We start from the raw sequence: 14,522 nt of genomic DNA on the forward strand, positions 1-14,522 counted from the left end.
TAGCCTTACAGAAAGCCAAGCTCATGTCCTGCATTATGTTAATTCACACTTTGCCTTGAAACAATAGGGGCTAGTTTGACTTAACTGCCATTAAACCTAGTCTGTAAATGGTTATACAGTGTCTGTTTTGGTTACCCTGGCCTAATCCCACATTTTACAACTGGGGAACTGAGTACCTGCAAGATCAAACTGGTTCTCTATTTTTAGCTTGAGTGGGCAGGAAATTAGGTTCTCTCATTGCTTGGAGTCTCAGAACACCAGAGACTCTCTATGCCTGAAGAAGGGTGACTGGGCCTGAAAGCTTGCCAAGAACTTTTTTCCAACTACTCAGTTGGTCTAATAAAAGACATCACACCTACTCAAAGAACCTTGCCTGCCAAGAGATTGCAGAAAGCTTAGTCCTGAGGTGGCAGCTTCCATGTTAACATCACAGCACACCCTTTTTTAATCACACGGGTCCTGTTGTTCATGTGCTAATGAGTAAAGCAGTGATTCTCAACCAAGTTGCCACAGCACCTTAGGTTACCTTAAGAGCTTTCCAAAGGTGCGGTGGGGTTCCACACAATGTTAACGCTGTTAGATGTGCAAACGTGATTCACAAGATAAACCCAGAGTTGCAAACAGCAGTCCATAATTGTGGTTTTTCTGAGTCCTTTGGAATAGAAAAACTGCTCTATTTTTTTTGTAGGCAAGGGAAGAGTGAAGACGAAAAGACTTGGCATTTTCCAAAGGTTGCTCCAAGTCTAAAAAGGTTGAGAACCACTGGAATAAGCCAACGTACAATCCCATGTAGCAAAAGATCTCCCAAGTGCTTTACACCTGCAGAGTGGTAATATGCCTGGCCAGTCATTTCAACATGTGTAAATTTAACTTTCCTAGGACTAATCTGTTTGTTTCTCCTTGCTTCCCTGAGCAAACAGGAGCTCTGGAGCCAGTACATTTAGCACTTGTCTACTTGAAATCAGTGTGCTTGCCTTATTTACTTGAAATCAATGGAACTGTGTGACTATGGCCAGCAGGATTTGGACTTTTATCTCTTAAAGCATGCTGATTTGGAATATGCGAAGGTAATACAAATATTGTTATATTTATTTCTTTTATGTTAGCTTGTAATTTCTTTTGATACTGCTAATGTGACAGAGACTGATCCTATTTCTGAATCATCCTATTTCTGTTACGGGAACCTCTTGTGTAAGAAAGGGCTAGAAGATAGCACCCTGATATAAAGGCAATATGATAAAAGAGCTAGTAACTATGAAAAGCCCAATCCTCTTTTGTTGAGAATAATCATGCCCCACTAAATTAACAGGAATTCTAGAGTTTGGGGAATTTTTTTTTTTTTTTTTTAGTTTAAATAGCTGAGTTTGAGTGGGATAATATCAGAAGAGATATCTAATCCAGGGGACTAAGAATCAGGTTTATGATTTGTTTTGGGTTTTTTGTTGGTTTGTTTGTTTGACCACAACATGTAAAAGTATTGTTTGGGGAATCTTCTCTGTGAGTTTTTTCCCATTATAATCCACTTTGAGCCCAATGGATAGGGTGGGAATATATATATAAATATATTGCAAAAAGCGTCTTTTGAGAAAGCACCCTGAGGCATACATGACAACTGACCGATAGTGGTTGAATTAAATAGAAACAGAAGGGGGAGCTCTCTCCAAACCTGCTATAGAAGCACTTCCCATACAGGATTTAAGCATGTGCTAATACCTCACTTAGCTAAGAAGGGGTGCTTTCCTGATTTGGGCTCCAGAAGAGCACATCAAACTGTAATCCTTTTCTCTAATTAGTAGTCATTGACAAATAAAAGGTGGTGGAAGAGGAAGAAGAGCAAACCCATGAAAAATAAAATACAATTTAAACCAGACTGCTGTTAGTTGTAAATTAGAACTGTGCCATCCTATGCTGTCATGTGGACCCACCTTATACCATTGTTTAACAGGAGAATTAAGCCTCAGAAGCTCTGAAAACCTGGCTGAATTGGTTCTGATGTTATTTGGAAATTTAATGTTATGAGAGTAACACTAGCCCAAGAGGTAAATTCTGGTCTTCTTGGTTTGACCAGAACACAGATGCTGATTGCTGTGGGCTTCTGTTTTGATTAGCCCTTTTTATAGCTCCAGTCCTAGGCACATGTTTAGTTTTTTCTACAAATTATTCTCAGATGTAACTATATTCTACTCGGGAGGGAGTTTCCTTCAGCATCCATGCCACAGTACCTATTGCCTCTCCTTTTGGTCTGGTTTAGAGCAAGATTTTCGGTGCGTCTACATGTGCAATTAATGCAAAGCAATAAACTCCGGAGTTTATCATGCCAGAGTTTATTGCTCCTGTGCATGCCATTTGAATGTGTGCCAGGGACTGCAGCGCATTGAGTTGGGTTGGAGCTGCCCCAATTGGCAGAGGGCCTCAGGGGTCAGCCTACCAGCCTAGGGCTGCTCCCCCCTGGCTCAGTGTGCTGTAGAAGAGCTGTCTGGGGCATGAGGGTGCTCCAGTGCAGACCTAGCTAGCAGGCAGCCCCTAAAGTGAAGCACCCTTATGCCCCAGCCGTGTCAACATCTATAGGTGAGCTGCTGCAGAGTAAAACGCTTGGCTGCAGGATAGTACTTGTATTTACAAGTACTATCCTGCTGCAGTGTTAATTAGTTTGCTCCATTCTAATAAGGGTGTACATGTAGAAGTGTGATGTTTACTGTGGAGATAATTAGTCTAATCCACAGTAAATGTCTCATGTAGACGTACCCTCTGTCATTAAAGCAGAGTAGCTTCATCACAGATTAAAGGTGAACCAGAATTGAAGTTGAGTACCTCTGTACTCTGCTTCATTTTTGTTACTGACCCCTAATTTTAATTTGATTCTGTACCTACTGAAGTCAATTGCACAGCTCCCATTGATTTCATTGTTCAGAATCAGTCCCTAGCCTACTTTGTGGATGATGGTATCCTTTCCTTATGTGGCTTCAGTCCTCTGTACTTGGTGTGGTAGGACCAGGTTATTTTGAAAATCTGTTGTTTTAGGGCTTTGAGCATTCCCTCAAGTTCTGTAACATCTGTGTGACATGACACACGTTCCTCACTATAATTTCTGCCAAGTTTGAATGGTGCCTTTGTGCTCACTTTACTTTCAGTGTGGATTTTCATTTTAAACTGACAGGAAATCTCAATGCAGACACAGTATGACATGATAACACTTGCAAAGAATCACACATTTTAATTTCCTTCTAATAAGCATGCATTTTTAGTGAATCTTGCAGGCAATTAATTGCAGTACAAAACACTATTTCCACACAAATCACAACATTTATAGGAGGCTAATTGCATTATCACAATGTGCTTATTAAACATGTGTTTTAGGAGTTACTACGTGACAACTTCTGATCATAACATAGAACTGAATCTTCATTTTTGTGTGTAGGTGGTAACAATGGAGCACTTAATTTCCAAAGCTTCACACGTTATATTTAGAAATGAGGGCCCTCCCCACCTGATGGCTAATCCAGTCAAAATAACTTGCCACCTTTGTGTAAACACCAGGGTAGCCAGCCACTCCACAGTTTTCACCCCAGCTCACAACACCCCACACATAGGCCACATTATTTGAATCAAAACAGATCAGAGGTCCTCCTGAATCACCTTTACAGCTGTCAATGGACCCATCATGTGTACCTGAAGGAATAGAGAGAGCGACAGAGAGAGGGAAAAAAAACATGAGAATTTATTGGCAGGCAGAAGGGGGGGTTCTTACTGTGTGAACTATAGAACGTTATTTTCCCGAGAGAGAGGTAGTTAGCCCTGTTAGTCTAAAGTGAGGCAGAAACCAGGGCAGAGTGGCACCTTATGAACTAACATGTTCAAAGAGGCATGAGCTTTTGTAGGCTACTTTGTCAGATGCTAAGTTATAAAATTATAGATGGCAGAAATCTTTTCGTTTGCATTAGTGTAACTTGATTGATGCTCATTAGCTGAACCAAGTTATTCTGGTGTTATACCTGTGCAGTAGCACAGGATTCAGCTCTGTTGTATATTATATTTCTTTTTGAAAAGTAATCTAAGGAAACTGACTGTCTGCTACTGAGAGAGGTACCATTGTTTCTAATTAGGCGAATGTAGTCTTTGTGAAGAATGGATCAAGGGCAAAGAATGTGAAGATACCATCATGTAGAGATATTGCTATAACGCTAGGGCATTGCTTCTAGCTTTACCTATTCTCTTGATAATAGGGCTTCACTCTTCCATTCTTACCGCATTTTTCCTTACACTTTCTAGCAGAATGTTTCAATTAGTGTGGGAGGAACCTGTTGTAACCATGGCAGGAGTTTATTCTCTGTGCTCAGCATAAGATAACTACTTTTTAAAAAAATTGCCCAGCATACATATTTGTAACGTGTTTTGTAAGCTTGTGAGAGGCAAGCATTTTTTTAGGATGATATCTTTTATTGGACCGACTGCATGTTGGGATAGAATTAGACAAGTTTTCAAATGCAAGGCATCCTTCATCAGGAACATTTTGGTACTTGGCTGAGAATATTATTGTGGTATGTAGTTTATTGTAGTTCAAGCTCTAAAAGAAAATCAGCTCGTAGGACTATGGATATTAGAGATTTAATAGTGACACAATAAATAGCAATGAAATTAATACTTGCCTGCACATTCCATTCCTTTAAAAAAACGGTCCTTGTAGATTTCAGTACAATTTGACAGTATATCAATATAGCCCCATTTGAGGACAAATTGTTTGGCACTGTCTAAAAAAAGAGAAAGAACAAAGCTCTGTAATATGTCAAATTGCAAATGCATTTTAAACGTACTCTAATATAAAGCAGAAGTTGTACATTTGCTTTTCCTTAACATGACCTGAACCAATGTATTCACTTTCTTCTGCACCTTTATGCGGTTGAGTTCTGAGGACAGAACAGAGTTTAACGTATTTAACTTTAAGGGAAAATAAAAATAGGATGATGCAGACACTTTAGGATCTTTTGCTGTGAAATGTGTCCAAGCTTTTAACCCATAAAAAATATCATATACAGGCAGTCCTAGACTTACAACATTTCGAGTTACAACGTTTATAAATCGACACCCTGTTTCAACTTAACAATGCCAGTTTCAACTTTACAACGCTTGATCTGATGCGACGCCACGCCAGTGAACAAGTTCACTGTGTCACTCATCTCACTGGAGAACATCTGTCCAAACTTCCTTGGACGCTTTCTTTAAGAAAGCAGACAAGTCTCCAGAAAAACCTGCAGCCAGGACTCCTGAGAAGACTCCAGCCAAGAACCCTTCAAAAAGTCCAACCAAGAGCCTTTCAAAAAATCCAGCAAAGTCACCTCAAAGAAGTCCTTCCAAATCAATATGATTGCTATTTACAATATAAATACATTAATGTAGCTATGTTACTCATCTATAATTGAATGAGTACAAAATTCTGGGTCATTTTCGGTGAAAGGAGGGTGTTGGGCCTTGGTTTAGGAACTAGTCCCCAATTTGTAACATTGTTTCTTATGAAAAAATTGATTCCAAGTTACAACGTTTTGACTTAAGAGGTGGTTTTCAGGAACCAATTGTGTTGTAAGTCCAAGGACTGCCTGTACTCCATTAATCTGTGTATATCAGTATATCAGAGTGTTACTTTCTGTTTGTCTTTGCCCTCCCCTGACTGCAGCCCCTCAGCTGCCCAGCCTTCTGTCCTTTACATACACCTCCCCCCTGCCCCCGTTTTATTCTCCAACAATAAAATCCTCCTTCCTACCTGGATTACCCTATTTTACTGACATTTAAAGACATGTATATAACATGATGTATCCAGGGTCACTTTGGACATGTTTTACCTGCATTCCCAGCCCTTTCCTGAAATGTATCTATAATGTTTTTAGATTGTTAGCTTTTGGGGACCAGAACAATTCTTGCTAAGTGTTTTCAAGGTACCCAGCATACAAGATTTTGGATCCTGACTGAAGCCTATGAGTATTACCATGAGGTGAATAAAAAGAAAATACATTAATAAACTATCAATCAAATACCTCTTTCTAGTCCCCATCCAGAAATCTTGCACCTATGTCCAGGTTTAAACATATATTCTGACCATGGGACACAGGCAGGTGTGCTGTATGCTAACGAGCATGGTTTTCCTTTGTCCATACTTTTCATCTCCAGCAGAGCAATGTCATTTTCATATGTTCCAGCATTATACTTTTCATGGATTATCACTTTATTCAGCTTAAAGGTATCTATTTCTCTATTATACTGTATTGTGTCCAGCAAGCCAGACCATATTCTATATTGATGAACTCGAGTTGCTCTGGAAAGAAAATTGAAATACATTTTGCCAATAAATACACAAATGTAAGCTCTCAGTTGTAGCCAACTCTGCCATTTTGCAGAGTATCAGAATTTCTGCAGAAAGAATTAATATTATGTATTAAAGAGTTGTCCTATTCTGAACCAAGTTGTCCAGAGCTTCTTGAAATGTCAGTGCAGATCGACTGGGCACTTCATCTGATGTGGAGAATATTTTTTACAGCAAAAATATATTATGGAGAGCACTGAACAGCAAGAGAGGAGGTTCCTTTTAACTATTCCTCATGCAAGGTGGTCACAATGCCCTTTTCTGCATGCTCAGCAGTTCACTGAGCTGCCAATGATTTTCCTTCAAAAACGTATGGTTTTACTTCTACCCAACACCAAAGACTTAGGCAGCCTTCCTGCTATTCCTGTCCAGTAAAGTCAAACTTTGACAAATTAAGGCCCCTATATTGTCTACAAGTGGGGAAAAAGAAATGGAGATACTTGACTTGAGAAATTACAGCAAATGTAATTTGGGGCTGCATCAGCCGGACTATTAGACATGGGAGATAATATTGCCACTCTAGTTGGCACTAGTTAGATCTCATCGAGAATATTGTATGAAGTTCTGGCCTCCAAGCTTTAAGAAGGACGTGGAGAAGTTAGAGAGGGTCCAGAGGTGTGTGACAAAAAATGATAAAGGAATTGGAGATGAGATTGTCATCATATCTGGACTTTAAAACAGCCTTTGATCTGGTGTCCCATTACCTCCTCATAGAAAAATTGGCCAACTGTGGCCTCGACTAAACCACAGTCCGATGGCTGGGAAATTGGCTCTGAGGTCGAACCCAGAGAGTAGTGGTCGATGGTAGCAAATCATTATGGTGCTCTGTGACCAGTGGTGTCCCCCAAGGCTCTGTCCTTGGACCGGTTCTCTTTAACATCTTTATCAACGATGTGGACATTGGTGTCAGAAGCGCGCTGGCTAAGTTCGCTGATGACACTAAACTTTGGGGCATAGTGTCCACACCTGAGGACAGGCTAGTGATCCAGGCTGACTTGGATAAACTTAGTAAGTGGGTGGATACAAACCTGATGATGTTCAATAACGATATATGCAAGGTACTCCACCTCAGGAAAAAACCCCCACAACATATTTATAGGCTCAGCAGTGCTACACTTGCTAGCACCACTGCTGAAAGAGACTTGGGGGTCATGATTGACCACAAGATGAACATGAGCCACCAATGCAATGTTGCAGCTGGTAAAGCAAACAAAACCCTGGCTTGCATTTATAGATGCTTCTCAAGTAAATCTCAGGATGTTATCCTCCTTCTGTACTCGGCTTTGGTGAGGCCACAGCTGGAGTACTGCATCCAATTCTGGGCTCCACAATTCAAAGATGTTGAGAAGCTTGAGAGACTCCAGAGGAGAGCCACACACATGATCAGAGGGCAAGATAATAGGCCTTATAAAGAGAGGCTGAGAGCCATGGGACTCCACAGCCTGGAAAAGCGCAGGCTCGGGGGCAGACCTGGTGGCTGCTTATAAGTACATAAGGGGTGTGCATCAGGATCTGGGGGAACATCTGTTCACCAGAGTGCCCCAAGGAGAAACAAGGACCAATGATCATAACCTCCTCCAAGACCATTTTAGGCTGGACATAAGAAAATATTTCTTTACTGTCTGAGCCCCCAAGACCTAGAATAGACTCCCTCCAGATGTGGTGCAGGCACCTACTCTGGACTCATTCAAGAAACGTTTGGGTGCTTATCTTTCTGGGATCCTTTGACCCTAGCTTCCTGACCCTGGGGCAGGGGGCTGGACTTGATGATCTTCAAGGTCCCTTCCAGCCCTAACGTCTATGAAATCTATGAAATTGGAAATCAAGCATTATTAGCAAAGGTTGAGAGAAGCAAGCATGTTTAGCTTGGAATAAAGGCAGTTAAGCGAGGACATGATAGGAGATTCAAACATCTGAAAGTTTGCCATAAAGATGGAAGAAAACAACTGTTCTCCATTGCTGCAAAGGGCAGCAATGTGGAACAATGGCTTTAAGCTGCAGTGAAGTAGAATTCAATTGAGTACCAGAAAAAAATTCCTTACTTTTAGGATAGTATAGCAGTGGAATAGACTACTCAGGGAAGTCATGGATGTTTTCATTGGAGCAGTATATCCTAAACTCTTGATACCTGGGGCACAATTCTTTTCTGGATTAAAACTGGTGGCATGCTTCAATCTTATACCCAAAAAGGGGAGCAGAGAAAAGTGGCAGCATCAACCCAGTTTGCAGATGTTCGGTCCTGGCACAGCTCCCTAGCAGCTGGAAGCTGCACACATGCCACAACTGGAGAGCCGGGGGGTGGGGGGAGGGCTGGGAGAAGTGGTGGCAGGGCAGGTTTGGGGAAAACCCTTCCCAGGGGAGGCAGTGTCAGGCTGAACCAGGGCAGCAGCCTCTCTGACAGGGCTATGGAGTTACTCCACTGTTTGCCCCAGGACTGAGGAGGGGTTGTAAACAAAATCTGTGCTTCCCTGGGAAGCCACGGTGTGCAGGCACAGCTGGAGTGCGGATGGGGTACAGGGACACTTATTGGCAAGGGATCCCCAGAGCTCAGCAAGACAAATACAGGGGCTGGGCGAGAGAGCTCCCCTGCCTGCAATCAGCTGGACCTGGGAAAGGAGGGGAAGGAAAGGGTGGGGACCTGAACCTCCCTGTCCTGTGGAGGCATAGCATGAATGCAGAGTGTGGCATTAAGCATGGCCATGTTTGCAGATGTATGATCCTGGTGTGCCATTGCTTCTCCCAGACCTCTGCTCCTTGGCTATGGTGCATGTGCAGCTTTCAGCTACTGGGGAGCTGTGCTCAGACCAGCTGCTGCCATACACTGACTACATCCTGGGAATACAGCTATGTCAAGCTGTGCTGCACCTGATTCCAGGCCCCATTCAGTGCACAAGGCTTGAGAACAGGCTATGTGATCTTGGTCTTTAGCACATTTGAGAACAATGGGGAGCACCCTCTGAGCGTCTTCCCCCTGACCCTCCTCCTACAGACTTGTCTCACCATGCTCTGGGCCTCCGCTTCTCCCCACTCACTCCAGTCCCTGCTGCAGCGGCCCTGGAAGCAGCCTACACCACCTGCCTGCTCCACAGGATGGCACAGCCCATGGGCTGGGGCGAGTGGGGACAAGTGGAGCCCCGGAACCAATTGCATGAGTGAATTTACCTCACATCTAATGAATCTGGGGTATAAAAAGAGTAATTTCATAAGAGTGAATTTGCATATACAGGACCCACATAAAATCGAGGGAAACCTGTACTACAAAGAGGTACTACACAGAACGTGCAGCCCCACAAAACTGGGACTATTATGGTGGCTTTACGACTGTGATTAGTATAAGACAAAGTGCTCAAGCTGTCGGCTACTGTCTGCAAAATTCCCTTCCACAAGGACTGAAGATGAGTTGGTCACCTTTAGGATAAACCGTAAGATGAACCCTTTTGCCATAATGCTAATTTACAACAAACAGGAAAATAATCCCAAATCCCTGCAACTGTTTGCCCCTGGAGTAGAGAAAAGTAAACTGAAGTGAATTTGTACGTTGTTCTACCTGCAGGATCTCCATGCAGAAACAGGCAGAATAGTCATTTTGAAGGATTCCACTTGGAAATCCTATGTGGTAGAAGCAAGCAGGTTCCATACGAACCTGAGAGAGCTAGAGCAGATCTCAGAATAGTCCAATGGTACTGACCAAGATCTACCTAATGTTGCTAATAAGAAATTTAGAAGTTTAGCATGGGAACTTATGCTCATTTTGATTCTCCGCTTGGGTTCTTTCATGTGTTGCATTATAATCATTTTTGGTTCAGTGACATCTGTGGCTCAATATTTTTTGCTTCTAGGAGTCAGCAAATAAGTGGATGAGAAGCACAGTCCCCCCCAGCAGTTACGTTACCTTGCAAGTAGTATATAATTTCCAAACTGTTTCTTACCTGACGCAATGTGCAGCAGTTAAAATCCAACAGCCACCGATATAAACCCCTCCACAGTACACTGAAGGACCTGTACCACCTTCTTCTTTAATTGCCACTTGCCAAGGGAATTCACCCTATTAAAAAAAATTCTGCATAGTTCATATTATGCAGAGGATTATATAGGATTGCTTTATTTTTTACTGTATAAAAGGTAGCAGAAAGTCCTTTGCACCCCCTTCTTTTCCCTGGTTATCGCTAACCCAACTTCTGCAGTCCAAGAAGTACCTGTAAATCTAGACTCTGCAAAAACAGAGGAAGTGAATTCCAACACAATAGTTGCCATGACTTTGCCCAACATAATGTCTTCACTACCAGAAGTCATTTGTATCTACCAAAGCAGGTGTGGAATCTGTGTGAGATCAAATATATCATTGTACTCAAGAAACAAAGCACCCTTTCTAACTACAACAGTCAGTATTTTTCTGAATGATTTGTTCCAGTATTTTTCTGGTTTATCTTTAGGTTGCCCTTGTTCCATAGTGCTCCATTATGTAACTATGGTAGCATAGTTATGAGTTTTGCATTTCTTTACAATGCTGAGGCTTAAAACCTATACTGTTGTGCAGAATACATTTGTGTAATTCCAGTTAAAATAGTTTAGATAGAAATGATCCTGCCTAGAGCAGGGACAACCTCTTGAGATCCCTTCCAGCCCTATTTTTCTATGGTTTTCTGATGTCACAGCTAGTACCTTTATGTTGTTTGGTCTTTAAAGGGAAAATACATTTTAAAATTGTAAGTTGTGAAGACAGTTTTAGGGTTAGTTTAGTACACTGCACTCTCAACTTCCATTTAAGGATTAACATTTTTTAATGAAATCTTAGCAGTTGCTTTTTGCTGATTTAATCTGTGTTTAAACATGCAAATGTATCAATGTATGTATCAATTAGGTCTGCATTTATTATGCTTTAAGATAACACTTTTGTTATTACATCAAGGTGCTCTAAAGCTAAAAACAACAACATCAATTATAATTGTTAATAAACTAGGTCACATTGGCTTTACCTTTGCAGCTGGATTTCCTCCTACAATTCGCTTACGTCGAGTTACAGTGTGGTTTGTAATACCACACTTTAACTCAGGTAAAAATGTCTTGATTGCCCTCCGTTCTATAAGAAAAAGGAAAAAAAAATATATCATTTGGATAATCAATTAGTTTCCACAAAAACGCTCCTTTGAAATATAATTTGATTCCTATGGCCACTCAGTTCTTTCATAATTGTAGGAATGAATTTCAGCCCAGGAGAAACTGCTGACTAACTGATCAAAAATTATTTTGAAAATACAACAGCTGTGAGATACTTAGTTTGTTGTGTTCAGGAAAGGGTAATTTGACCAGCAACTTTGTGTGTTTGTATGCTATATCACCTGTTGCTTAACTTCCTATATTTTATATTCCTAGTTTAGCTTAATTTCCCACTTATAGCATTCATTCAAATAATTTTAAACATATTCTCTCAAATCTGTTTATATTTGCCTGCACCTTTTCGCAAAATCAGCAGAGGCAAATCTATAAGCAGTGTACACTGTCATTGTACCACAGACATTAGTCACACAAAGACAGTTGAAACCAGGGGTGGGTAATTATTTGGGTCCAAGGACCACATAGGGAGTTTTGATGAGCTGTTGTAGGCTGGGCCAGCACCACCTTCCCCCCACCTCCTCCCACAACAACTCACCAAAACTTTCTATGGGTTTTGGTCAGGCAGGGAGCAGTGTCTGGGGGTGGGCAAGGCCAGGATCATGGAGCCATGTTGCAGGGCAGTGACAGCTCAAGGCTGGGGCCCAGGCTGAGCTGTGATCCACTCCCTGAATGCCCCCACCCTGTGTGGAGGGTGGGAGGGGGCATATGTGTGGGGGGATGCCTGGGCACTAGGTCCTGGGAGCCAGCTGGGGGGTAAGGAGAGGGAAGGAGGGAGGGAGAGGGAGGCATGGGGTGCATGCAGCAGAGCTCCGATGTGGTCCACAGCTGCCCCCATGGTGTTCTGCCCAGGACAGCCTGCACTGCCCTCCTGTCTGCGCCTTCTAGCCCTGACCCCGGCCAGTGTGCAGCTTCTGGCAGGGCTGTTCCCAGAGTGGCTGCAGCTGGTGGGGCTGTTCTGCTCCCCTTGCCTCCAATGGCGGCTCCCCCTCTCATTCCTGCCCCTGCTGTGCCACTCTGGATAGACAGGAGGGAAGCTTTACCTGGGCAGCTCCTGCCCCAGTGTGTGGGGTTTTGGCTCTAGCTGCCTACCACCTGCTCCACCTGCCTGCAGCTGGCTGCTCATTGTGCTGGGCGGGTGGAGCAGGTGGAAGGAAGCTGGGAGCTGGAGCTCGAGCCCCATGCTCTGAGGCAGGAGTCGCCCAGCTGAAGCTCTCCCCTGACCTGGAGCAGCACAGCAGGGGCAGGAGTAGGAGGGGAAACCAAAACTGGAGGCGAAAGGAGCAGAGTAGCACCTGGCTGGTAGGCACGGGCAGAAGCGCGGTGAGAACTGCGCTGGGGCACTGAGGGGGCGGCTGTGGACTATATTTTGTCCACCCCTGGTTTAAATCATCTGAGCATATGCCCTGTAGTGCCCAAATAATTGGGAATTCAATTAATTGTACTTGATTTTAATTTTACAACATATCACCTAAATAATTCAATCAATTATTGTTGCCTGCACTTGCATGCATTTAGTCTATTTTTTAAAGCAATGTGAATGCTCAGTTGAAAAATGTAAGTTTCCTTTGTAAAGTTTGTCTTAATATGTAGTATCTAGCTAAAACGTTGCACTCTAGGGAAACTTACCTTCATCTGCATTGTAGTTTGGTATAACTTCCTGTGCTGTAATAAGAGAATGAAATATTAGTACTCAGATATTTCCAAATATTTTAATTTACCCTGTCAATTTAAACATCTATTTATATATAAAATAACAGCAGGTTCTTAAAGAATAAAAGCATACCATTTCAAACATTAATAGAAATACTTTTCATCTTAGGTCTTAGAGGTGTTGTATCACAAAACAAACTAGGCACTGTTCGGGCATTTTGACTGAAAAGTGACCTGTAATTAGCACATGACCTACGTCCGATATATGTCATATAATCAACTAAACAAGATTAGAATTTTTTTTTCTGAACATAAATAACTACATAATAAATACAGTTTCCTCCCTTTCTTATCCTGTTCTCTTTCAATATAAAGTCTCCAGGCTTTATATAAGTTCCCAAACTTTGGAGTTTCCCTGGACAAAACCTTTTATTCTGGGATCCTATACAAGCCCATTATCCCATCCTAAGTACATGTGAAGCACTGAGATAACACTTCCCCCCACCCCAACACACACACCAAACTGGAATTAATTCCAATTAACTGCCATGCAAGATGCATGTGTAAGACTGTCCCTCTCCATGCACCTCTCTCCCCCTTCTCCTACCCTCCCCTTGCCTGTTTTGATGCAAGTCAAAGTCAGGACAGTCAACTCAGGGATAAATCCAACTTGTCTGTTTTTAGCACCCATCTAATAAAGCTTTCAGGAACTCAAAAAAATTCCTTAGTCTAGATGACACCATTAATGACAAGATGAAAAGATCCTGAGATAACAAAATCCTGAAAAAGTTGGGAGAAGGGCTGGGTGCATGTGGAGCGGGCTTTGTTGGCAGGGGGACTTGTGGGGCTGGGGCAAGGAAAGATTTGCTCGGTGTTTTTGAGCACCCTGAACCAACAGGCTGTTCCCAACCAACCAGGTTTTAGAAACCGGACCAGGGAAGTGGTTCTCTATGGGCACCTGACCAGACAGCAAGGGACCCCGACAGCTTGCTTCGACCAGTTCATATCCTACTTCAGGTTTGCACTGTGGAAAGCCAGGAACCTGCTCGTAAACTGACAGTCAGACCTCACAGTCGAGGACTGTATTAAAATGGGACTGAGTGAAATGTACTGGTACTACAGGAAGATAGAAGAGGATAACAGGAAAGAATGGCATACCCCATCTCATGGAGAGGGGTCTGGCATAGACTTTTTCAGGTGTAGACCTTCTGAAGAGGGCAGTGGGTGGGGGCATGAATGATGAGTGCCCCTGATGGCTGGGGGGAGGGGCACGGCAGTGGCAGGAGTGAGCGCTGTGGTGATGGCAGGAGCGTGGCAGCGGTAAGCAGGAGCTCCTGCAGACGCCACCAGTGCTGTTGGCAGTGGGGGGTGGCGAGGGCCAACCAGCAGCAGATGCCACCAGCAG

At 42.8% G+C, this 14,522-nt stretch overlaps 1 protein-coding gene across 1 annotated transcript in view; it reads right to left on the reverse strand.

Annotated features, from left to right (window-relative positions):
* Window positions 1-3,194: 3,194 nt before the first annotated feature.
* The window catches only part of CFI (complement factor I), a 30,616-nt gene continuing 19,288 nt past the window's right edge, over window positions 3,195-14,522 (reverse strand). The window contains 6 exon segments of the mRNA XM_025206363.1: window positions 3,195-3,669; window positions 4,647-4,748; window positions 6,027-6,304; window positions 10,282-10,397; window positions 11,329-11,432; window positions 13,094-13,129. Coding sequence (XP_025062148.1) covers window positions 3,452-3,669; window positions 4,647-4,748; window positions 6,027-6,304; window positions 10,282-10,397; window positions 11,329-11,432; window positions 13,094-13,129 — 854 coding nt within the window. The 3' untranslated portion in view covers window positions 3,195-3,451.

This window comes from Alligator sinensis, unplaced genomic scaffold, assembly GCF_000455745.1.
Source record: "Alligator sinensis unplaced genomic scaffold, ASM45574v1 scaffold861_1, whole genome shotgun sequence".
In the NCBI taxonomy this organism is placed as follows: Eukaryota; Metazoa; Chordata; order Crocodylia; family Alligatoridae; genus Alligator; species Alligator sinensis.